The sequence below is a fragment of the Trematomus bernacchii genome, unplaced genomic scaffold (assembly GCF_902827165.1).
Source record: "Trematomus bernacchii unplaced genomic scaffold, fTreBer1.1, whole genome shotgun sequence".
Taxonomy (NCBI): domain Eukaryota; kingdom Metazoa; phylum Chordata; class Actinopteri; order Perciformes; family Nototheniidae; genus Trematomus; species Trematomus bernacchii.
In genome coordinates, this window is record NW_022987966.1 from 3,879,373 (window position 1) to 3,903,649 (window position 24,277).

A 24,277-nucleotide genomic window follows, 5' to 3' on the forward strand; every position below is an offset into this window, starting at 1 on the left:
AGGAGTAAATATCAAGTCCCTGCAGTGCGTTGAGGTTATGGCTCTGGGTTGCTATGGCACTCCCTCTCTCCGTTACACGTCTCTCTCTGTCTGTGTGTTATCAGGAAACATCAACCGGCAGATCATTTGACATTTTTCTTTTATTTGCAAGCATTAATGGAGAACAAGTCCCAAAGCCAATCAGCTATTAGTACAGAACATACAACTGCTTTGCCAATTTTCTTCTTTAATGTTGACCAAAAATCTAATATTGTAGTGTGCATCATGTTCACGCTTTATCATATAACATATTACTAACTCGTCTCTCCACTCACTCGTCGCTCCGTCTTCTCTCCGTCTGCCGCTCACTCGTCTCTCCACTCACTCGTACTTTTTTCTGTGTTTCTCTCAGTGTATCGCTCACTCTCTTTCTCTCCCTCTCCACTGGTTAAAATAGAAGCGCCCCATCAAAACGTTAAATCCCTTAATAATTAATTGATTATAGGTCAATATAGGTTGGCGTCTGTGTCCGGACCCGGAGCGCGGTCCGTCTGTTAGTGACCTATGGTATACAGCAAAGTGAGCTCTGCCATTCCAATTGATCTGACAAAGGGTAACTGCCCCCCTGATGGTGTTGGGATGGGTACAGAGTGGTGCAGGGATGACATGCCCTTGACAAAAAACAATAGTCTTTTTTCATTTGATTTTGAAATATTGCAGAGAATAAGATGCTTTGTTCAGTAGGATAATCTCCACAAATGAACACTACCTTTTTGGTAGCCTATGCAGTTGCCAGTAGTAAATAGTTAAGGGAAACTGCCGCTGCGCTCTACAGCAGGTGTGTTTGTTTTACTGCACGGCACAGTACTGTCCATGTTGTTGCACATTGGACATGGATGGTTGCATTCCTAGGTGGGGAGCAGAATCTACATCCTTCTCACTCAGGCACGTCTTTGGGGCCTTTGGTTGTGATTTTGGGTACTATACTCTGTTTCAGGCTGCCTCTAATGATGTCTTGGCTCGGATATCCACTGGCTACACAGGATAATCGGAAAATGTAACCTTTGCAAGTAAAACCAGCAATTGTATGACCAATGATTCTTATCGTTATCAGACGGAGAGCTGATGGCTTTCGAGATTGTTTAACTTGTCCCTTGTTTCCACTGCCACAAGTGGCCAAAACATTTGTTATTACAGGTTTAAGTGAAACATCTAAATATTTATGATAATTATAATTGCATACTAATTTTAAGATGGCGCAAGAATACAGTACGCGCCGACTCAAGGGTTGTTTACTATGGCATTGTTGTATTGCACAAAAACGAAAATTGAATCCCACATAAATGGATTCAAACCACACTTAAAAACACAGTTACAATTCTTTAAGCATTCGTTTTGGGATTGAGGAGAAAATATACATAACCAACACACATTTACATTCTAATTTCTCTGCAGGTCATTCCTGTTGTTCGTTCTTACAAAGTGTTGCCATGCCTTAAAGAGAATAAGATCTTAAGCTTGTTTTCAGAGACCTAATTTCAAGCATCTAACCAAAGACACGTTTAAAAAAAATGGAGACAAGGGAACTGTAAGTGGTAAAGTGCTTACTCGCTTTTGGGTTTTTAGGAATCATTCTTTTTTTTTTTTTTTTTTAAATACATTCTTTGAGCCAGAGTGTCCCTTTATTTGCAGAATTAAATGAGGGAGATAGAGGAGAAGACATTGTCTGAAATGTTCGGTGGGCTCTGGAGTCAAACCCACTCACTTACGCACACTGCATGCGGGTCCCCAGCCCTAACCACTGAGCTCTCCGGCAACCCAGGAATCATTCTTAAACAAATCTATAGCAGTGTTTAATAAAAAATCTAAATGCCATTTCAGCGATTACCCTTGACAGAACTTTATAAACTACTTTTTCTCAGCAGGCTTAAAATCATTTATAAAAAAGGATAGAAATGAGTAGGAGAAGAGAACTGTGTGGCCGGATAGGCAAAGAGGGAAAGATGTTTGTTCCACATTTCTAGCCTGCTCTTCCTCTTTCGTATGATCTGCAGCATAGACTGTGAGCAGGAGCTGCAGTCTTAAAGCAGCTGGGCTCACCGATGGCCCCAGGACTCAACACTCTGCAGCTCTTAATCTGGCAAAGTCTGTAATTGTTTATGTAATGCAGTATCTATCATCTTTATTAAGGTCTGGAATCTGGGAAACAAACAAACACACTGGCTAGGCTCACCCATGAAGTAGGCTTTCCAAAATATACAATGTTGAGGAAGTACCTTTGATCTACCAAATTCATTTGAATCTCTGTTTTTAATTTTGTACGTTTTGTTGGCGAGCTTACACTCTTGAAGTTTTAATTATTGTTTCTTTGCTGTCCAGTTTGCCTGTATTCATTAACATGTTTAATGTCTGTTTAATTGTTGGTAGATTTGACATCATCAGACAAATTGCAAGCTCTTGCCAGTTGCTTTTTCCTCTGGCAAGCTACACAAAATGTGTACAAATTAACCATACAATTATGATGGCTTCCAGATGAATCGCGAACGTACCGTTGACATCTCTTGTATGAACATTTGAAGTGATGGTCTGATTTCTTACCCCCCCCCCCTTTTTGGTAAAACTATTTTCTCATCCTCCTGGCAATTGCAGATATGGGGGTCCTCACAACATGCTTTGAGGTCACAGTCCTCACATTTACAGCAACACACATATGTGTGTGTGAGAGAGTCCTGGCAATGTGTACTGCAGTGTCTGAGCAGGCAGGCCTCAAGTGGTCTCTGTGATTTGACTTTATCTCCGATCATGTGCAGCTTAGACAAACAGCTCAACCGCCCAAAGCCCTTAAACCAACAACTTGATGCAGCCTTGTAGGAGCAGTCAGGAAAAGCCCCTGGTCCCCCAGTTCCATCTAGCTGCCAATAACACATCCACAACTCATTCTGCTTCCATGTCTGGCATGCCTCATTGATTTATTTCCCATAAATCGAGTATGTGGTTGTACGTATTGCTCAGGCTGCTCACATGGACACTGTCTTCAGTATTGAAATGACACACACCTGTGTCATTTTGGGCAACAAGAGTACCACGGAGAACATGGTCGCCAGTGCATTTTCCGATTATTGACGGTAGTTGCATTTGTGAGGCTTTAGCAATTTGCCTGCAGCTAATTGAGTGAACGACTTACTGGCTCACTTATTTTTTCCATTTACCTTTATCCATCTTCTACCTTTTGATCTGCATCGCATCGGCAGCAGGCTAAGCAAGGTGGCCCAGATATCCTCCTCCCCAGCCATGTCCCCCAGCTCCTTAATATTCTGAATCCGCGCCGGGTCTTTCATGTGCCCTGAGGGAAGCACCCAAATCAGATGCTTGAACCATCTCTATTGCTCCAAAGGCTTGAAGGAGCAGCAACTCCTCAACATCTCTGTGATGGCATGGACTGCTCAGTGAATTAAACTCATTTTAGCTGCTTGTTGTTTAAAACAACAAAGAGCCCATTATCGTAGATTGTGTTTTTATTACATGTACAGCACTTTGGCTCGACCAAAAATCGCTTTTAAATGTGCTTTATAAATAAAACTTGATTTGATTAAATGGTGAATGGTAGATTGGAAATGTGTTGTTGATTGAGATCTCCAAATTGCTATGTTGCATGGGCATTGGTGTATTAATGAGTGTAAATGTGTATATGCTGACTTGCATTTTGGTAAAAGTGCTTTGAAGGGTTCCAGAGAGTGAAAAAGATCTGTTTAAATGCAGTCCATCACTGATGGTAAGTGATTTTCATAGAGTCTATGTGTTATTGGGTGTTGGCGTGTACGGTATTGTGGTTATGGTATTGCATGATGCTCCTCCGTCTTCTTCAATCAACCTTTGACCTCACTTGATTGAAGCAGTAAGGATGACAATCAGCACCTTAGTCCTATTATGGATTTACATCACAGATATTTTTGTTGTACATATTTATTTTCTTCCAATATGTTGGTAATTTAGTGTCCAGCAATTATAGTCAAAGATGTAATATATATATTTTTTAAATAAACAAACTACTGTCCTTTTTTGTTTATTAGATGCATGTAATTGATACCATATACATTAATCAAGGTGCACCTGCATTTTGCATTCCATTAAATCCCAGAAAATAAAGCCATGTTTTCTGTACTCAAACACTGCACTCTTCTGTCCAACTCCGTTGTATTTTTGACACTTGACAAAAATCCCTAACCTTTCATCTGTGTTTTGATCACCAACTCTTCCCTCGCTGAAACATTTCTTAGAATATTGTCGCAACAAACAAAAAACAAAACAACTAAAATTGTACAAATGGGAATAACGGAGAGTCTCTCTATGAAAACATAGTTGTTGTTGTTAGAAGTAGTTGTGTGATGGATGGCACCAAACATTTGTCGAATCACTGCATAAAGGGGCTGGATGTCAGTGTTTGTGATATGGAAAATTGTAAAAATTGTAAAAAAGGGCTGCCATCCCCCAATCCATACTTCAGTGATATCGTTTAAAAAGCTGTTACATAACCCGATGAGCATTTCATTTGAAAGCCTTAAGTCACCTTTTAGCCAAGGCAGAAGATAACTTGTGGGGGCTGATCCCTTGCTTCAGTTTGTTTTCCTCAGTGTGATTTATTAGTCCAAAGCCAACACTGAGAAATGGTTTGCTATCGTCTGGTGCAGCTCTATTATCATTAAACACAAATGCATTGTGATTGCCTCTCTCAGCTCCTGTTGCTTCGGCTCATAATAAATAGACGGGCATTCCCATTCTGTTCTCCACCCTCCGTTAGTCATGATCATCCCGGCAGTGTATCAAGACTTTGCCTCTGTGTTTACCAGGGATTTTCTGCTTACGCTCTCTGCCTGTTTCACTGTCAGGATTAATAGGTGAATCAAGGAGCAGATTTTACGAATGTGCAGGCGCTCTGCTGACAGGAGGAAAAGAGCAGTGCGGGTGACAGCCTCATGACTTATTCAGTTAGTCTTCCTTTTGTATTTATATATTTTGCCCAAGCTTTACCTTTGCTTCGAATGATGTCAACATTTAAAAAGGTTCACACTGTAGTAGGGGTGTAACGGTTCACAAACATTTCGGTTCGGTATACGTACCTCGGTTTTTAGGTCACGGTTCGGTACATTTTCGGTACAGCAGAAAAAATGATCATGCATAAAATATTTTTTAGGGTTTTTTAATTATTATTAAACTGTGAATAATGTATTCTCTCAAATAAATACAAGATATCATAAAATAAACATTAAGGTGCAGCATTTCGATGAACTGAAATAATCTGTATTTGAACTTTACTGTACTAGTACTCACAAAACATAAAATATTTGTTTTGGGTTTTTAATTATTATTAAACTGTGAATAATGTATTCACTCAAATAAATACAAAATATAATAAAATAAACGTTAAGGTGCAGCATTTTGATGAACTGAAATAATCTGCAGATCTGCTGGCACTAACAATGTTTCCTGCTGTGGAGAACACCCTCTCGCTAGGGACAGAGGTAGCAGATACAGCCAGGTAGCGCTTTGCTAACATGGCAACATAAGGATATTTGGCGTTTGTAATAGCTTTGGCTCGGTCTGAACTTTTTGCGAGTGTTGGAGGCTTAAATGCTAGTGGGAGTTGGGTTTGCACTTCAGTCATTTTTCTTTTGGTACCGGTGATATTCACGTTCGGGTGATGCCTTTTCAAATGAGTGTGCAAGTTTGATGTATTGCCAGCCGCGTAACCAATTTTAGTTGAACAATGCCAACAAACAGCTTTGGTTCGGTCCACCTGTCTTTGTCCGTCATCCTTGTACGTAACTGCGAAACCAAAATGTTCCCAAACCGGAGACTTCAATGATGCTGGAGGATTTTCGAGCTCAACTTTATCTGCATTTGCCATTTCGCCAGTTCCTCAAATTACTGACAAAATTTGAACGCATCCCTGTGACCAGCTCTCATAGTATGCCTCTCGTCCAATTAAATGACTTGGTCGCTCTATGACGCGTTGAACCCAATGGGAGCAAATTACACTGAATGCTGCGACGCAGCACCTGAGATTACTTCCAAAAAGTTGTTCACGTTCTCAATTGTTTACGTTTAACGTAATATTCGTTCGGTACACACGCGTACCGAACCGAAGGGCCCATACCGAATATTCTCGGTACGAATACGTATACCGTTACACCCCTACACTGTAGTGAATCAATCAACAGCAGGCATTTATCACATACCGATATAAAATGTTTGTGTTATTCTCTGTCCATTTACAGAACTCACAACCTTCAGTTTGATTTGACTGACCTCTCGCCATGTTTCATCGACAGTCTTGGTCATTGACCATGTTTAGAATCAGAATCAGAAAACAGGTTTATTGCCAAGTAGGTTATACGAGGAATTGCAATGTGTATGTATGGTTAGGGCTGTGCAATTAATCATATTTTAATCTCGATTACGATTTTGGCTTGCAACGATTACGAAAACAACGTAATCGAAATAAAACGATTATTTTGCTGCATTTCCTTTCGCAATGATGCTCTCAATTTGTCTTGCGTTATACATCCTGCCCGCGCCCCTCCCTAAAAGCCCTCTCGGCCAGGTTGTGTTGTGACTTGCAGTCTGTTTAATAAACCCATATAAACACGTTACATGGGACCATTTGGGCATGAACATTCATTCCACAGCCTCTCGATGTTATCAATGGTGAGTTTTCTGAGTTGTTATAGAAAGAAAGAGTCAAGAATGAAAAAGAAAGAAGTTTAGAAACCTACTCATAATTATACACATGTACTAGGCAATCGGGTGTCTCTATTTTCAATCCTCCTTTTTTGGAAACCAATCTTTTGTTTTCTATAATGCATTTAAGGAAACAGGTTTTATTAGAAAGTGGCTTCTTACATTGTTATTTAAGCGCACGTAAATTCACTGACTGACCAGTTGACTGGAAATTCCTTAGAACTTTGTAGGTAAATACGTTTCAAAACAGCAGGAAACCTCTTCCTAAAGCCCAGAAATCTGAGTGCCATTCCCAAGTAATGCATGCACCTAAAAATGTATCTATACAGAGTGACATGGAATGAGTTGTAAATGATGTTGGAGCTCAGAGAGTATACATTCCCTGTCAGCAGCAAGCCATGTGCACAGGGTTGAAATAAGCGGTTAGACAGGAAGTTAGTGTGTAGCCTACAAGGCAGTAGAGCCTGAAAAGAGCAAACTCCTTGACATGCTCAGTGCCTGCAGGAGTCTGTCTGGCATAATGTGCACTGGAAGATCCACCACAGGAATCAGAACAGAGCATGAGTATAGGAGCATACTTATCATGTCTCGGACACTGCAGCATATTGGCTTTAAAATAGCGATAGTGGTGGTCTAATGGATAGTGAGGTGGGCTGGAGATCGGAAGGTTGTGAGTTCAAATCCCGCCTGGAACACCACCACTAGTGTGCCCTTGAGTAAGACACTTAGCCCTCAGTTACTCCAGGGAGAATGTCCCTGTAATTGGTAATTGTAAGTTGCTTTGGATAAAAGCGTCAGCTAAATGAAATGTAATGTAAAATAGACCTGACCTGCTTCTCTTCTCTTTGCAAATTAGCTGGTAGCTTACAGTATTTCTGCCACATTGTTATTCCATTTGCAGCAGATATGTTGCTGTTTGTTGTAGATGCCTCCAGTTATCTGCTGGGTTTACAGTGGATTTGCCTTTATCAAGCAATCTGTTAATGGGTTAATTTCTAGCGAATCATACTAAAGTGGAAATTAAATACGGCAATTTTGAGACTCCTGTTAATTTTAAAACACTTTTAGCCAAAGCAATTTGCAAATAGGTGCAATTAACAATAAAGATAAAACAAGACAAGAGCCTGGACCAAAGCCTGTTGCTTTCTGGTTAAGTAAGTGACACCTGATGCAGTATAGAGTGTTTCTGCACGAGTGGGTTATTGCACAGATGTCAGCAGTGAAGGAGAGTTATTTTTTCCAGTTTCACACCCAAATTCCTTGCAGTCGGAGTTAGGGAAACAGCCGAGGTGACAATGTAGATTGTCAGGTTGTGAAGTAGATAAAGCAGTTCTCTAAAGTTGAGCTTCAAGTGGTGTTCAGGCATCCAATTAGAGATGTCAGCCAGACAAACAGAGCTTCATGACACCACCTTGATCTCAGACCATGGAAAAAGAAGAATCAGTTGTATTTCATCTGCCTAGCTTTGTTAGAAGCCATGAGAGATAATTAAAGAGCCAAGTGAAATGTTGTACAGAGAAAAGAGGAGGGGACCCAGGACGAAGCCCTGAGGGACCCCGGGGATATGTTCCAAACTTCTGACCCACTCCCAGTGCATGAATGGTGTAAAGGAGGATCTGGTGGTTTCACTGTGTGGTTCACAGACTTATTTTGAAATGAAGATTTCACAATTAAATGTATCCATTTGAATTCTCCTTTTCTTAAAATGTCTGTTAAAAATGTAGATAATATGATGATGAAAGGAAACTGAAGAAATACGCAAAGATCAAGTTTGAAACCTTCACATTTTCAAACTTCAACTCAAGAATTATATTAGAAAACATGTTTTTGAGAAATGTTTTTAAGAAACCTGAAGAAAAAGATGAATTCTGTAGTGTAGGCTGTAGAAACAACCTAACCCTAGGCATATATCATGTTAGGTTCTTGTGGGATGATCCATAGCATTCCCGTCATTTCATTTGAACCCACTAAACCCCCTAAAACTTAAAGGGGCTTTAGCAACACAAGCAGCAGCGGTGTCACAATGCCTTATCTGCACTCATAATGTCATGGAATATATCTTTACTTCGCAAAAATACCTACATGTTGTATTAGCACTGCTCTCCCCTGTTAGTGTAAACACAAATATATATTCATGTCTGCAGGCAGTTCTGTGATTCTCTAGAGATGGCCAGAGAATGTTGTAAAGGGGAGAATTAAGACGTTTTTAAATAATATATCAACTATATAACAAAACATTTACTATATTGTTGGATTGGAATTGATGTTTTTAATATTCCCAGTTTCTGCATAGTCTACTGTCTGGGGTTATGTTGGCAATGAATCCAGAGCAGAAAGACATTAACAATGCATTTAAAATATTTATTTAAATATTGCAAGTGATATCGTCATCGCAATATTCACTCAGGAATGCTGTTGAAGTAGTAGTTGGCCTTATCAGATGCAGACAGAGCTGCTCTGTTTACTGTGTGTTCCTTCAGGTCTGAAGCTCTGCTAGTTGCAAGAGTTAGTGGAGTTATGCTGGGCTGTCTTTTGATTGATCTAAAAATATGTTTGGTTTCCAACAGTCGTGTGTATTTCACTCTTAGCAGAAGAAAACTACTCATCTGTCTGTTCATGTGTGTCATAGCTATCCAGACAGGATTAAACCCCTGCTGTGGGTAGCTTCTTAACTTTCCATGGAGACCTCCGACTGTTAGTAGTCTGCTGTCAGCTAATATGCAGTGCCCACCTGAATGCAGGCTAGAGGAGGAGTAGCACTACATACTGATGTCAGGCCACGCAGACATTCAGGTATGATGTTGCCCTGAGCCATAAAATAGGGATGCCATAGTGAGGATACCTTTCCACTGGTTAATGAACCTGTAATAAAACACTCTGGTTGAGCAGGGTGGACCCAAACACAGGAACGTGTAACAGAAAAGGCCTTTTGTTTATGGCTTGGCAGTTACAAGGCAAAACTGACAGAACTTCCTGAACTACGACAAAGAGGAATCGACTATGAAGAAAAACAGGATTTTAATACAAGCTAAAAGTAATGAGAGGATGCAGGTGTACAGGAGAACAGGTGGAACTAACAAGGCCTCATTTACAGATTGCCTCATTCATTTAATAAAGTTCCCTATTCGCATTAGGTCTAAATCTGAAATATTGCCAGATAGGAGCTTATGCTTTGACCCCAAATCCTCCGACATAGTATTGACTGTGATGCAGTGCTGTAGGTAGCAGACATTTTATCATTTCTATTTCATTTAGAGTCGTTAAACAACCATTTTATTTTACATATTAGAGTTTTTTTAATGTGATACAAATTGCTACTTTTACGTGTAAAATGAAATAAATTGGTTTTATTTCTATATTTCTTTATCTTTATGTATCTACTGACAACATGTAACACCATTAACTCAAACATTACCTATAAATATAGAAACAAAATATGGACTGTTGCATAAATTGTTGACTTTTCACACAGTGCCCTTACGTAATGCTGGTGCAACAATACCTAGTTCCAGGCTTTCTGTCCGTTTGTTTAATGAAACTAGCACAACAAAGTATATACTGAAATAATGAATTAAGTGTGAAAGTTAATTCTATCGCTTGGCAAAATTCATGATTCTCTTATAAGTTTGCATAAAAGTGGCAAAGGTTACTTTTGACTCTTGTTACTTCAGCATGGCTGTCAGTTTCCAGAAACAATCTAAACTAACTAAGGCTAAAGAACTGATAGCAAAAGTATGAACATAGGGGGTTATTAGAAGAAGAACATAAGAAATATGTGAACAATTCCTATAAATCAAGTACAGTTTGATAAATGTGCAATAGTGCAAAGGAGTTGTATTTATATGGGCTCAGAACAGTCTCATAATACACACATGCACACAGAAGGATTCACACTTGTATTTCATGATCCGCAAAAGGATTCACACTTGTATTTCCGGATCCACACTTGTGTTTTTCAATGCACACACAAATGTGTTCCGTTTCATATACATGTAAATAAAATCCAAATACAGAAAAAAGTTTTACATATGTATTTTTGATCCACACATATTTGTTTTCCGTTTTTAAAACCGCTGCACCTACAACACACAAACAGCTTTCTGTGCAGGATCGCTGTGCATTCGTGTGTGGGTTTTTGAGACTACCCTGACGGTCAACCGATTCGTACTTGTTAATTTTTTCTATCTATAGCCAATCAGCTGTCTCCTCAATTCTAAGCCAATCACATGAGCGCGCCCCCACGAGGGTGGGGTAGATTTCTTGCAGTTTCTTGGCACTGTTCTGAGCCCATACATTTAACCCTAATTGAAATTCTTTAACACCAAAACAAACCTTTAGCCTGAGATTTTGAATCAAATCTTGGGAAATCCAACTAAGCTGTGTGTTGGTGTGTGGATGTGTGTGTGTGGATTGTGTGTGTGTGTGTGTGTGTGTGTGTGTGTGTGTGTGTGTGTGTGTGTGTGTGTGTGTGGTGTGTGTGTGTGTGGTGATGTGATGTGTGTGTGTGTGTGTGTGTTGTGTGGGTGTGTGTGTGTGTTGTGTGTGTGTGTGTGTGTTGTGTGTGATGTGTGTTGTGTGTGTGTTGTGTGGGTGTGTGTGTGTGTGTGTTGTGTGATGTGTGTGTGTGTGTGTGTGGTGTTGTATTGTGTGTGTCGGTGTGTGTGTGTGTGTGTGTGTATGGTCGTGTGTTGTGTTGTGTTGGTGATGGTCCTGTAGTGTGTGTGTTGGTGATGTGGTGTGTCCTCCCTTCCCAGCCTGTTGATCCTCTGGCTGCCTCCGGGAGTGTGGCAGCTGGTTGGGCTGTGCAGCTGTGTGAGAGAGCTCACTCCTTTTTTCCTATCTATGCACTCTCTGGCACACTTGGTTGAATTCATCGTTCAAAAACGTTGCTTTATTCAATGTCTCTTAGGAGAATAGCAGACATTATTCATGCTATTTCCTTATTATCAGTCATTAGTTCACATTAATTGAACATACTTTTCTTATTGACAAGTTTGACAGCTTATTGACAGCTATCTAACTTGTTAGCAGGATGGATACTCTCTACTTATGGTTTAGCACCAATGACAACAACAGATGCCTTCCCATGCATGAATCAACCTAAAGCCAGCCTGACTGCATGAAGTGTGTGATATTGTCTTAAGAACAGATTCAGTGTATGTAGATTTAGTGGATGTCTGACGCCTTTTCTGAAAGTAAATGCCCCAAGTCATATGCTCCAGTGAATTTATTAAAATATCCATGAAATTACTTAACAGTCCATGCTCACTTTCTGTCATTGTTCTGTCTAGATCAGCTGGGGTTTTTTCAGAATGTAATATTTCACTGCAGGCATGGTTGTCTTTATTTGTCCTGTTGGGCAGCCGCTTAAGCTAAGCTGTCCGCCTGTTTGGGTGTTTGTCTGAGTTACTCACCGTCAACTGAGCGCACTTCAGACACTCGCTCATGATGACACAAGCAGCTCATTTTATAAATGTTTCTGTGGGTTTCTTTTAAGACCAAGCCATTGTTTCCAATGGATTGGTTGTTTGTTTTGTGTGTTTGTGCATTGGAAATGTATTTTTGGGGGACGGCAAGGAAGTTAGCGACGCAAGGGGTCCCCCTAATGAAATGGAAATGAGATATCAAGTGATGGGATATGGAGGGCAATGGTAACTCCTGCCTCTTTAAGAATGATCTCTAAGATAAGTCAAAGGTCTACAACCATGTCTGATGGTGAAATTGGTCCATTTGTAGTAAAACAAATGAACATTGGATGCCCTTCACTTAAATGAAAGTCTTACTAAAAGTTTCATTATCATTCTGCAGGAATAATGAATCTTGGTAGCAGAATTTAATTTAAAATTAGATCTTAATAACTCTACTTTGAGTGTGGGAAGAGTGCTTTTTCTTCACGTCTGCAGCCAGAAAACCTATTTTTTCGATAGCTTCTAAGCTGTTGAGTACTATCAGACTCAACCTGATGTGAAACACTGATAAATCCCTCACTGCTCCCAGAATTTCAATATCTCCAAAAAGGACGCTTCAAGCTTAGATATTGCTTTCTCGTTTTCCTAAATGGCAACTCGGGGAAAGAGACTTTAGCGACAAATGGCTAAGTCTGTAATGCAGCAGGAAACACAGCAGGAATGAGAAAACAGTCACTTTAAAATGTGTATGGCCTCAAGCATAACAGTGCAAGTAATTTGTTAAGTGCTTATAACTTCCTTGCAAAAGTTTCTGAGATGTCCCTCGAAGCAGGCGCTTAATTAGCATATTAATTTTTTAGAATGGCTTTGAGGATCATTTTCTCAATTTCCTTTAAAAAAAAATCTTCTCGAACTCCTTCCATTAATGTTAATATCGTTTTTTGCCCTTATTGCTATAAGCAGGGTCTGGGTGAGCTTGGTTTCTCTGAGCTGGAAGCTGACGACAAGGTGTATTGTCCTATAGAATCTCAAAACCCCGTTCAATCAGCTGTTGAGTAGAGGAGGTGGTGCATAAAGCCCAGCACATCATTTATAACTCAGTGTGTCACATGTCTGAGTTTCAAGATCAAAGAGAAGCCATGTTGTATTATGACAAGGGGGCCTCACTGCAGAATCTGATGGGGTTTTTGGAACACCAAACTAAATGCAATATTAAACATTACAAAGGCGGAACAGTAAATGCCCTTTTTAAAATCTGTTTTCATATCGATGTAATAACCATTGATTACACCTTTCTTTTATTAATGTCATCAATTGTGTAGCACATACATGGTTATCCTACAGCACCAGAACAGTGGTCCTTATGCACAGCTTTTGCTATAAACTGCTCCAGGAGTCTTAAAACCCGGAAATTAGTTAGCATTGAAGTGTTTTTGTTTAGATTCCTGAAATTAGGTCTGAGGTCAGGTCTGTGATTTAATCTATGGATTTAATACATGCTTAAAGTGGACCTATCATGCTATATTTAAATGATATATTGTAGGGCCATACCTATATAAGGTATATTTATACGTTTCTGTTTTCAAAATACCGAACAGATCATGCATTTTAGCCATGCCTCATTTCGCTCTATTTGCTGTTCTCCAGCCCTGTTTTTGCAGGGGGCTGATTCTGTGAGCTGCAGCTGACCACGCCCCCCTGCAGGAGAGGGGAGCGTGCTCTGATCAAGTCAGAAGAGGTGGAGAAAAATAGATCTCCGTCCTCCGTGTTTTATTATATTATTATATAGAGTCGTTATTCATTTGTATTAAAGCTTAATAAATAACAAAGAAGACCTTTGACCGGCACTTTTCAAATTTTGTCCGGAAGATTTAAACTTTAATGGACATCTTGACCGGCGAAAGAAAACCTAACTGAAACTCTGCCGCACGGTCCCCTCGTTCCTTGGAAGAGGCGGAGAGGTGGGTGTTTGTCATCTGCTGGTGGACTAACCGGAGAGAATTACAGTGCTTGCCTCGACGGGGAGGGATTGCATTGAATTAAAGCAGCAGGAGCAAACGCTTGCCTCGGGGAGGGAGAAAAAAAGCCACAGCGGAGAATAAACAGAAGGGTAACCATGGTAACTGGGCGGAAAGTCTTCTTCGCTGCTTTTGTGGCAGACTACAGCGCCACTTACAGGCCTGGCATATGTACTACAGCGTCTCCAGCGCTTTCGAGCGGCAATGGCCGGCCGTGGCCCAACCCCACATTCCCCTGATAGGTGGAGAGTTGGCCCAATAGCCGTAGCGCCACCGTCCTGACCGGGGACATATATTCATGTATAAAAGACGTACACAAGTGCATTTTGCATGATAGGTCCCCTTTAAGTTATTTTCAATATTTTTTATACGCCTTAAAAATGTCAGTAAATTGAGTAAACGTGACTCATTGAGACTACTAAACACGCCAAACATGAGTCCGTGTTTAGCTTAGCGGTATTGACGTGAAGTCATGCGACTGTCGCGTTGTTTGTTGTTAGCTTTTTACTTGCGCTGATTTCAGATTATTCTGTTGAGCCAAACGTGTAAGTATCATAAATGTTTTTTTTTTTTGCCATTTTCTTTAATTTTCTTTAATTTTCCAAAAAATAAAGTACAATCCCATTGCTTTTTGTGGAGAGACCCCTTGGAATGCTAACTACTGTATTCGTAGCATATGTACCACCAATGACATAAACCTGTCAAATGTCATTGAGTGGTGGATCGGTTGAGTTTTTAGGACTTAAGTAATGAGCCATAGGGAAAGCTGTCAGCGCTGTTGAACAGGATCTTTGAATCTGCTTCCACTCAGCAAACTGAACAACTTTTTAATGCACAGTAATTTGTCAGAAACGGGGTGGATGAATATGTTTGCCCTTTCTCTCTATCATTGGCTTTCCGTCATTGGACTCATTTGGTTTGTCTCTAAAATGCTATTAACTCTGCTGTCAATCACACATTTACATATACATGTTTCTTGCGGATGAGGATGATGGACATCTTTAAGCATTTGCAGTATTTATAATTCGGATGTGTATCTCTCTGCTTGACAGGAACATCTACAATAATAATCGATGAGCTCAGAAACACTGTGTTGGAGAGATTCAGGCCTACCCTCTGGGAGAGTTTAGCTTGTTTTGCTGCTGGATGAAGCACGAATTGATAAGCAACCTTGTAATGGGGAGACTCATCTAATGAACAATCTTAATTAGATCTCCCACACTGCCTGCATCAAGAAGGATGTGAAAAAGAGTTGCCAATCCTTTTGCTTATTACAAACCCTGTCCCTCCCCAGGCTGCTGCTCAGCCCAGTCACACCTCCTGTCTCTGTCAGCTGGACACAACTCTTCTAAGAAATGTTGTAAAAAAGATACAGTGTATGTTTCCTTAAAACGGAGAGAGTATGGGCTTCTATGTTAAATGGTCTGCTGTCTTTTGGGTTGTTTGTAGCCGTAATTTTGTTGGGTTAGCTAGTTTTATGCTGGCTTGTTTTTCCAAATGTATCTCCTTTACCTTCAGTCAGCACAAAGCCCAGTTGGATGTTATGTTTCTTGATGCTACAGAGTTAATCTGTGGACAGAATCTCTCAATGTCTTGGAGACATGGACCAAAGGGGACATATCTTAGAACTTTATGTTTGAATAAATATGAGTAGCCACGACATATCTGTTTCCTCCAAATGATTATGAGAAGCATGGTTTCTCTGAGTTCAGACGAATGAAATGCTTGCAGTTTGCAGAGACTAATGAAAGACCTATGGCCTGACTTGAAACAAAAAAAACAGGATCATCAGAGGTTCTGGGCCCATAGACCATGCGCATGGGCCCAATGAATTCATGTAAATGACACAGAAGTTATGTTACCACCTCTTAACCACTACAAAAATGTGCTTGAACTACTGTGAAACTTTGGCTGGTAGTGGATAGCCTGGTTTCATGGTATAAAGGAAGATGAAGGACAAGATTCTTCCATGCAACTCCTTTCCTTTCTCTACCATTACATTTACTTCACATAACATGTCATTTTAGCTGCTACATTTATCCAACGCGACTTACATACACTTTAATACCGTAGACATGCCTACGGGAACAATTTGTGTCAAAGACACTTTGACATGTTGACTGCAGGAGAAGTGCATTGAAGCACTGAGCCTCTGATTGGCAGACTTTCATTTACCTTCTAAACCACGTCATCCTGATCTGTGCATTTCAGACGAAAGATCCAGGTAATTTTACACCCTGCCGTCAAACCTTTTGGCTTCCTGCCCCGCTCTCTAGGTAATCTATGCATGAACAGGGACCTGCCTCCAACACTGTTTCCACTGGTCTTTATTTCTCTATATTTCACACTATTGGAGCTGTAATCATGTTCTGATAAGTCATTATTTCAGCCAACCTATGCCCTTGATTTTGGGTCTGTCAGAATTCCTCATATCTGTAAACCAACTTGACAATAAACCTGTTTCTGATTCTGATTCATGTTCCACATCGTAACCCGTAAGATGACTTCATTATGCTTAATTTGCCGGTGTCTTACGTACAGGATCTTGCAGATAAACGATGATCGGCAAACAAAAAACAATCAAAGCGTCTCCTGGGTAAATCCCAAAAAGTAGTCCAGAAGACGCTTCAATGCCGCCTGTGAGAAATAGAAAAAAAATCAAACCTTTTCTCTCGAGAGACCTTCCCTGCTTGTGTTAATGGAAATGTCAGTTAACATTTCATCCCCTGTGGTTGTATTCTCTTCATTCATTAGTATTCCTTCTTCCTCATCGGCTCTCCACGCTGAGTGGCAGCCTTTATGTGCTTTGACTCAGCCCTATGCCATACATGTGCCACATCTCTGGAGACCTGTGCATTATCAATGGGGGACAGATAACCATAAGGTGGTCTGCAGGTGGCCGTCCTCACCCCGCCTTTCCGCTCAATGACAAACCGCCTTTTCTTCCGCTGCCTGATGCTCTGTGTAAATGGCCCACCGGTTCCCTTCCCATTGTCACCCGCCTTTTATCAGCACCTCACAGCCAGTGTTTGAGGTGTGTGTGTTTGTGGGTGGATGTGAGGGTGGGGGAGCGTCTTTCATGGACAGCCATGACAGCTGACATTCTCAGAGAAGCATGGGAAGGCGTTAGCACTGGAGACAGTGGGATGGAGAGGGTAGGATGATGGAGTTCGCTAATAATGGAAGTTGACGGAGGCCAAAACAGCAGCATCAGCAGGAGTAGTAGCACCTCCCTATCCTCCTCCCCTGTCCTCTTTCACCTAATCTTCTCGACAGAGCTCCTCATCTCAGTAGAAAAAAACCACCTTCCCTCCATCACTGCCTCATGCTATGTGTTATTCCCATTCCTCCACCTGCCTCCCAGGGAACACCTTTTATATTCATGGCCGCAGTGGGAATCTGACTCAAGATTGCAAAACAATGCACTGAAGCCTGATTGTGCCAACAGTTTGTCAGTGTCTTGACAAGTAGCAAAGTTAATGCTTGTTTATGCATTCTTTGAACCAAAACATTTATTTGAGGTTGGTTCTGTTGTGGTGCACCTTCTGGTGACATTTTTTCTTTTAGGTACTATAAACCTTTACAAATCTTCACTTATAACTAATCCCCTAAACGTGTGGTATGCCTCTTCTGGTTGCTCCATCTGCAAAGTCACCAACATACAATTTTAAATCAACTCAAAATTACAACATTTCCAAATGACACCAAATCATGTTGATGATGGATACACTATGCAACTTTAAAATAGTTCTATCTAGTTGTTATTTCTAATTTCCAATCGTCAAACCATCAGTCTTACTGGGATTTAAGCCATATGGTACAAACTTACTTTCGGTGAGACAGATGATATACTTTGTTTCTTGTCATGTGTTAGTGTATTAACATAATCCAGACTCGCAGCAGGTTAGGGTAAGAGAGAGAGATGCTTTTCTGTGTATCCTAGCACAGTAAAGCATGCTCAGTCCTTGTTCTGGTAATACTGTCATTGTTGTAAAACATCTTCCCATACATTGGTCCCACGCTGACTGTGAGACAATAGTCATCCTGATGCAATATGGAGAACTTTAATTCATTAATCTCAGCTTACTCACACACTGCTAACTCTCCAGTTGGGTATTTATTGTAGCTGCAGTCATAATAATGGCAGTGGCCATCCTCATTATGAAGATGAATGGTGTCTGGCTCTAGCGCTGGTATTATCCTCCAAATGAGCTAATAGCGTTTCCCAGCAGTGAAATATGACTCCCCTGATGCAGAAGCCGAGCGTAAGATTGAAATAGAACAGGTGTGTGTTCTTTACTTCCTACTGTTCTGAGTAAACGGCTCTCAGCAATGCCAGGGTTTACTCAGCTGTGACATTTTACCCAATCGGTATCAGGCTTGAACTACTTCTGCTGCTTTTACGGTCTTAAAATAGGGCTGTTTGGTAATCTTTTTTGAGCAACAGGAAAAGCGCTTTATAAATACCATGTATTATTATAATTAGTAGGGATGCTCCGATCGCCAATTTTGGGGCCGGAATCAGTATCGGCCGATACCGATCGCCGATCCGATCGAGTGGGTGGGGGCTATGGGGATCTTCCATTTAAAGTGATGTTTAAAACTCAGTTAACGGGGCTCATTCACTGGAGCTTCCACAAACAACCAACATAATTATTACATTCAAATGAAGTACATTATTCAAGTTTACATTAACTTTGGATAATAACACGGGAGAAATGAGCGGAAGCGCTCTCTTTTCCTCTCCCCCTCTCTCTCCTGACAGCCTGTCAGTATCTCATGCAGCTCACTGATCCAGTAATGAGTGACCCGACAGTGAAGAATAAACATATTTATAACTAGTTTAGCTAGTTCCAGAGGTAGATCAAATAGCTAAGTGTGTTAGGTCTAACTCTTAGTGTGTGTTTTGTTCCGCTCACCGGTCCGTCACAGCGGGTGGAGCTGCAGGATTTCTGCTTCACACACGTTGCATACCGCTATTTTACTGTCTTTTTCGGACACCTTAAAATACTGTCAGACCGGTGAAGCCATTTTGGCGAGCTTGTTTTGCCGCGCACAGAGAAAAGTGTCATGTATTTTACGTCATGTGATCGGCTCTCCCGATCGGCCTTTATAGAGAGCACCGATCGATCGGCATAGAGTGAATATCGGCCGTTATCGATCGGCGGCCGATCGGAGCATCCCTAATAATTAGCATTATTATTTGGGCGGAAATTGGCATCTACCAATCAGAGGTGGTCAGTGGTTCCATCCCCATCCCCTGCAGTCAACTCGTTGAAGTGCCCTTGCTTTATCTCAAATAGCTCCTGTAGGCATATCTACAGTTTTGAGTGGAATGTAAGTCACTTTGGATACAAATGTCAGCTATAATCAGCCTCATGCTCCTCAGCATCATGGTTGCCAGTTATTGGGGGAGTTTCTTTCTGCTTTCAGAGTTTCTGTTCTCTATTCGATTGTCCTTTACCAAAATTATATAATTCACATTTGGATTGTATTTTCAGACCCATAAAGAGCTGTAGTCTAAGCTTTGTGCTTACATATGTCATTCATTCTTTTACACACAGCTTCACCTTGAATGGATATTACCATGTAATGTTTTCATGTACGTGTATCATTCAATTGGTGGATGAGCAATAGATTTGAATAAAGATGCCAATTTAATACTGGTCATACTTTCTTTATTAGCATCAACACATGTTATCCTAAATATTTTTTCTTCATGTGACAATAGGAGACGCTTCGTGAATGTTTTTGTATTAGATTCTTTCTTAAAACAAACGGTAGATAGAAAGAATTGTTATTAAGAATTGTTCATTTCTTATGTGAAATGTTGCTAACCTGCTTTACTTCTCTGTGTCTCCCTTCCTTCAGATGGTCACGAGAACAAAGAAAATATTTGTTGGAGGATTATCAGCCAACACAGTAATTGAAGACGTGAAGCAATATTTTGAACAGTTTGGCAAGGTAAGATCATTTGGAGTGTTTTCTCCTCTGGGCTGCTGTGTTTGTGTGAGAGTCTGGTTGCCTGGTGATGATATGGCAACACTGTGTGCTTAGCCAGGAGAATGCACCTGCAGTCTGATGAGATGTATGGAGTCAGACTAGAGGAAGAACCATATCAGTTTTATCTCTGCTTATAATCAGTTCAGCCTGGCATGGTGAACGTAAACCAGCCTAGATTCATAAGAAAGAATCTGTATTCAGTCCAGGGTAACACAGGTGGTTTGGCAAGAAGATCAGTTTGTTGTTCTGGGCTGATATAAGTTTACTGAGGATAACTACCAACTGTGTGTGTGCTTATGATAACTGGTTACTGTATGTGTTTGTTTGGCTGAAGATAAAATATACTGACTTATCAGGTTAGCATCAGCCACATACGTCAAAATAAAGGTGTGTGTGGTCCCGAGGTCACCATGGTCGACCTCTCAGTTCATCTTCTTCTGTTCTCAGATCTACCCAGGTTATCCATCAACGTGTGTGTGTGTGTGTGTGTGTGTGTGTGTGTGTGTGTGTGTGTGTGTGTGTGTGTGATGTGTGTGTGTGTGTGTGTGTGTGTGCTGTGTGTGTGTGTGTGATGTGTGTGGTGTGTGTGTGTGTGTGTGTGTGTGGTGTGTGTGTGTGTGTGTGTGTGTGTGTGTGTGTGTGTGTGTGTGTGTGTGTGGTGTGTGTGTGTGTGTGTGTGTGTGTGTGTGTGTGTGTGTGTGTGTGTGTGTGTGTGTGTGTGTGTGTGTGTGTGTGTGTGTGTGTGTGTGTGTGTGTGTGTGTGTGTGTGTGTGTGTGTGTGTGTGACATAGTAGGGAGGAAGGCGGTGGTGGTTTTTGCTATTTTTTGTGCTGATTGAACATCTACGTACATTTTATTTACACACCTCCTATACTTATGTGTGTATTGCTCTTTCTTTGGGACCCCTTTTGAAGAGCAAGTAGGTGTTAAATGTTCTGTTTATATTAGACCTTAACCTCTTAAGCACGGCGGTCCCCCCATTGGACCCCTCCCACCTTTTTGTTTTCGAGATAATGTCTCAGGGCTTCTTAACATTTATGAAACTATTAATGTGTAGCACCAGATTAACGGGAAGAATCTCAGCTAACTGAAGATATGAACCATTTTTACCAAAACAAAACACAAGTCTCATAAGAAGGGTCTAAATGACCCCTGAGCGAAAAAATTCTAACGCACTGCGGCACACAATTCAAGATAAAGATACCCTTATTACTTATCGTAGCTGCACATACAATATAGCAGATTAAAGCTGAGACTCCACTGATTATTTAGGTATAGTATCATCACTGAGCGATCCGAACTTGCGACAGGGGAAGCAAACACAGATATCACAACACGTACCTTTACGGAGGTTTTACGGCAGATCGTCTCACCGTAGCTGTCAATTAGGTCAAAAGACGTGTTCAATGGCATTAAAACGAAAAAAAAAATGTCTACATTGTTGATCCATAGGTTGATAATGTACCTGTACCTTTTAAAAAATTATTTATAATCCATAATTCCATTTTTTATGTAAAAATCGGAGCGGAAAAGTTAGCTGCTAATGGTAGCCACCAGAGTGTATGCAGCTTCCGGTTTTGGTAACGCGTCACTCTCACTCCTTATTTGTTAACGTTTTGGTGTGTATATAACTTTCCCTCAATTCCATTGGCTCTAGCGGTTATAAAGAGCTTTCATTCATCAAAATCGACCAAGGGGGGCCAGAGATAGGTCAAATCCACCCAAATGACTCCAGAAGTGGGGGTTTTTGGCTAAATCTCTCTAAAAAGGTCAAATTTCACTTGTTTTGCATCAATCTTGATACAGGGTACTTATTATATGTTGTACTTTGGATTCCTAAAGCTTTTAGTCTACTAACCCATCATCCAAGGGTAGTTTTCACTATAAGTAAAAAATTATTTTTGGACAGACACTATAATTTACAGTTTTTTACTATGTAAAATCTGAATTTTCTTTAAAATAAAAAACATCTATATTGATTCTGACTTTTCTACATCCAACTCACAGGTTTATCATTACTTTTAGAATAAAGATTATTAATTTAACCCTTTTAGAAGGGAAGATATGGTCATTTGTTCTGGGAATGTCATTTTCGAGCCTGAGACCTGAAAAACAGGCTCAGGGCTTAAGAGGTTAATGAGTTTATTTCCTGTGAGTTTTATCATTGGATTGTAAATGTATTCTTTATACACACAACACCTTGCCTTTCCGTCCTGGGATAGGGATCCCTCTGTTGCTCTCCCTGATGTTGCTGACAATATTTCCGCAATAATTGTTGGCTTCGTTTTGGAGTTCTTACTTGTATGCTCTTAGGGTCTAAGGACAGAGGGTGTCATATGCTGTACATACTTGATTATAGAAAACGTTTGAGACATAAGTAATGAAAATATATACTGGTATGTGAATTATGTAGTGATCTATTATCTCATGCTTTCAACGAGAACACCTGCTTCTTAGTGGTGAAATTGACCTGAGTGATGCAGCTGTAGTTCTTCAAATACTATTTATTTTAATTAACAAGTAAAATGACTGTGGAATCCCTTATATGTGTGATACATTGAGTGTGTGTGTGTCCCATGTAACTAGGAGTGTCCCTCAGAGGAACCATGGTGAGTGTGTGAGCGATGGCGCAGAAATTACCTTGGAGATCAAACGAGACCTTGTTTTTCCCTCATGGGCCAAACGCTGAGTAACCTTAATTGAGATGGCAGCTGCTTAGGCCTTTTAATTATGTATTTATTTATTTTGCTAATTTATTCATAGATACTGAGCGAATCAGTTCCGGGTCAGTCTAGCGCCAGGCACGGTGGCTGAGCGTTAAAGGAGCTCAGTCAGTTCTCTCTTGTTGCCTACCAAATGAAGGTTTTAGAATAGCAATGACTCAAAGTGGTTTTAATATGTGGAGATTATCCTGCTGAACAAAACAGGACATAGCGAATCATAAATGTGTGTTTGCCATCCATCCCATTTTCCCATTTCGATTGCAATATTGCAACATAAAATCGAATAACAATAAATTCGATTTGTAAAGCACCTTTCATTGCTAACAGCAATCCCAAGGTGCTACAGGAGGCATAATAAAAACAAACAAAAGAAACAAAAGTTTAATCAAAAGCTTTTTTTAAAAGAAAGGTCTTTAGGCCTTTCTTGAAGGCGTCAGTGGTCTGTGGAGTCCTCAGGTGGTCTGGAAGGGAATTCCACAGGTGAGGAGCAGCGGCACAGAAAGCCCGATCCCCCATTGTGCGGAGTTTGGTCCTCGGCAACTACGAAGCTGGGCGGCAACTACTTTTTCCAGCACCTTGGCTAGAAATGGGAGGTTGGAGATGGGCCTGTAGTTGGCGAGGACATCTGGGTCTAGGGTGTTTTTTTTGAGAAGGGGTCTGATGACGGCAGTTTTAAGAGCCGATGGAACATGACCAGCCTTGAGGGAGCTGTTGATGACGTCGGTGATCATGGGACTTATAGCCGAGATGTTAGATTTGACAAGGGCTGTGGGTAGAGTGTCTAGTGTGGAGGTGGAGGGTTTCATCTTGCAGATGATGTCCCATTGATTTTTTTGTTGAGGACTTCGGAGTAGTATAAAGAAATACAACATTACTGCACCGCTGCCGTTAGATAACTGATGTAATGTGTAGGCCAAAAGGCTGGCGGGAGAATCCGTTAACACCAGCTGATGTAACTTTGCATTTATTGAATAATTCTATTCATTTCTCTATCACTTTCATGAAAATTGTACATGTCAGTGATATCAGTAAAGAACGTTGACTTCCTTTGACAGTGGTCAGATACCAGTGAACACATCTTGGCCCAATAAATCGTGTTGGATTTCGTATGACACAGGATTAATTTGGGGATTAAACTATGATTGTGCACCTCAGATTGTAGGGCGGGAAAACGTATTTTGTTAGACGTTAATGAACTGCTCATTCTCATAGCACTAATTCCTGGCAGTATCATTTTTGCTTAATATTCAGATAAATGTAAGTATCAAATTATGTAATTAATCCAAACAAAATCAAATTGGATAGAAAGTTTGTTTATTTATTCTAAATGATGGTAAATCAGATTAAGTCTGAAACCAATAGCAGGGCTAAATTACTACACACATTCACATCCATCCTAACATTAACT

The 24,277-nt window shown here is 40.6% G+C and overlaps 1 protein-coding gene across 4 annotated transcripts in view; it reads left to right on the forward strand.

The window, feature by feature from the left end:
* Positions 1–24,277, forward strand: part of LOC117471022 (RNA-binding protein Musashi homolog 2-like) — a 162,323-nt gene that overhangs the window by 18,877 nt on the left and 119,169 nt on the right. For all 4 annotated transcript variants that reach the window (XM_034115798.1, XM_034115800.1, XM_034115799.1 and 1 more), the window contains exon 6: positions 20,015–20,107. In XM_034115798.1, the coding sequence (XP_033971689.1) occupies positions 20,015–20,107 (93 nt within the window). The remainder of the gene's footprint in view (positions 1–20,014; positions 20,108–24,277) is intronic.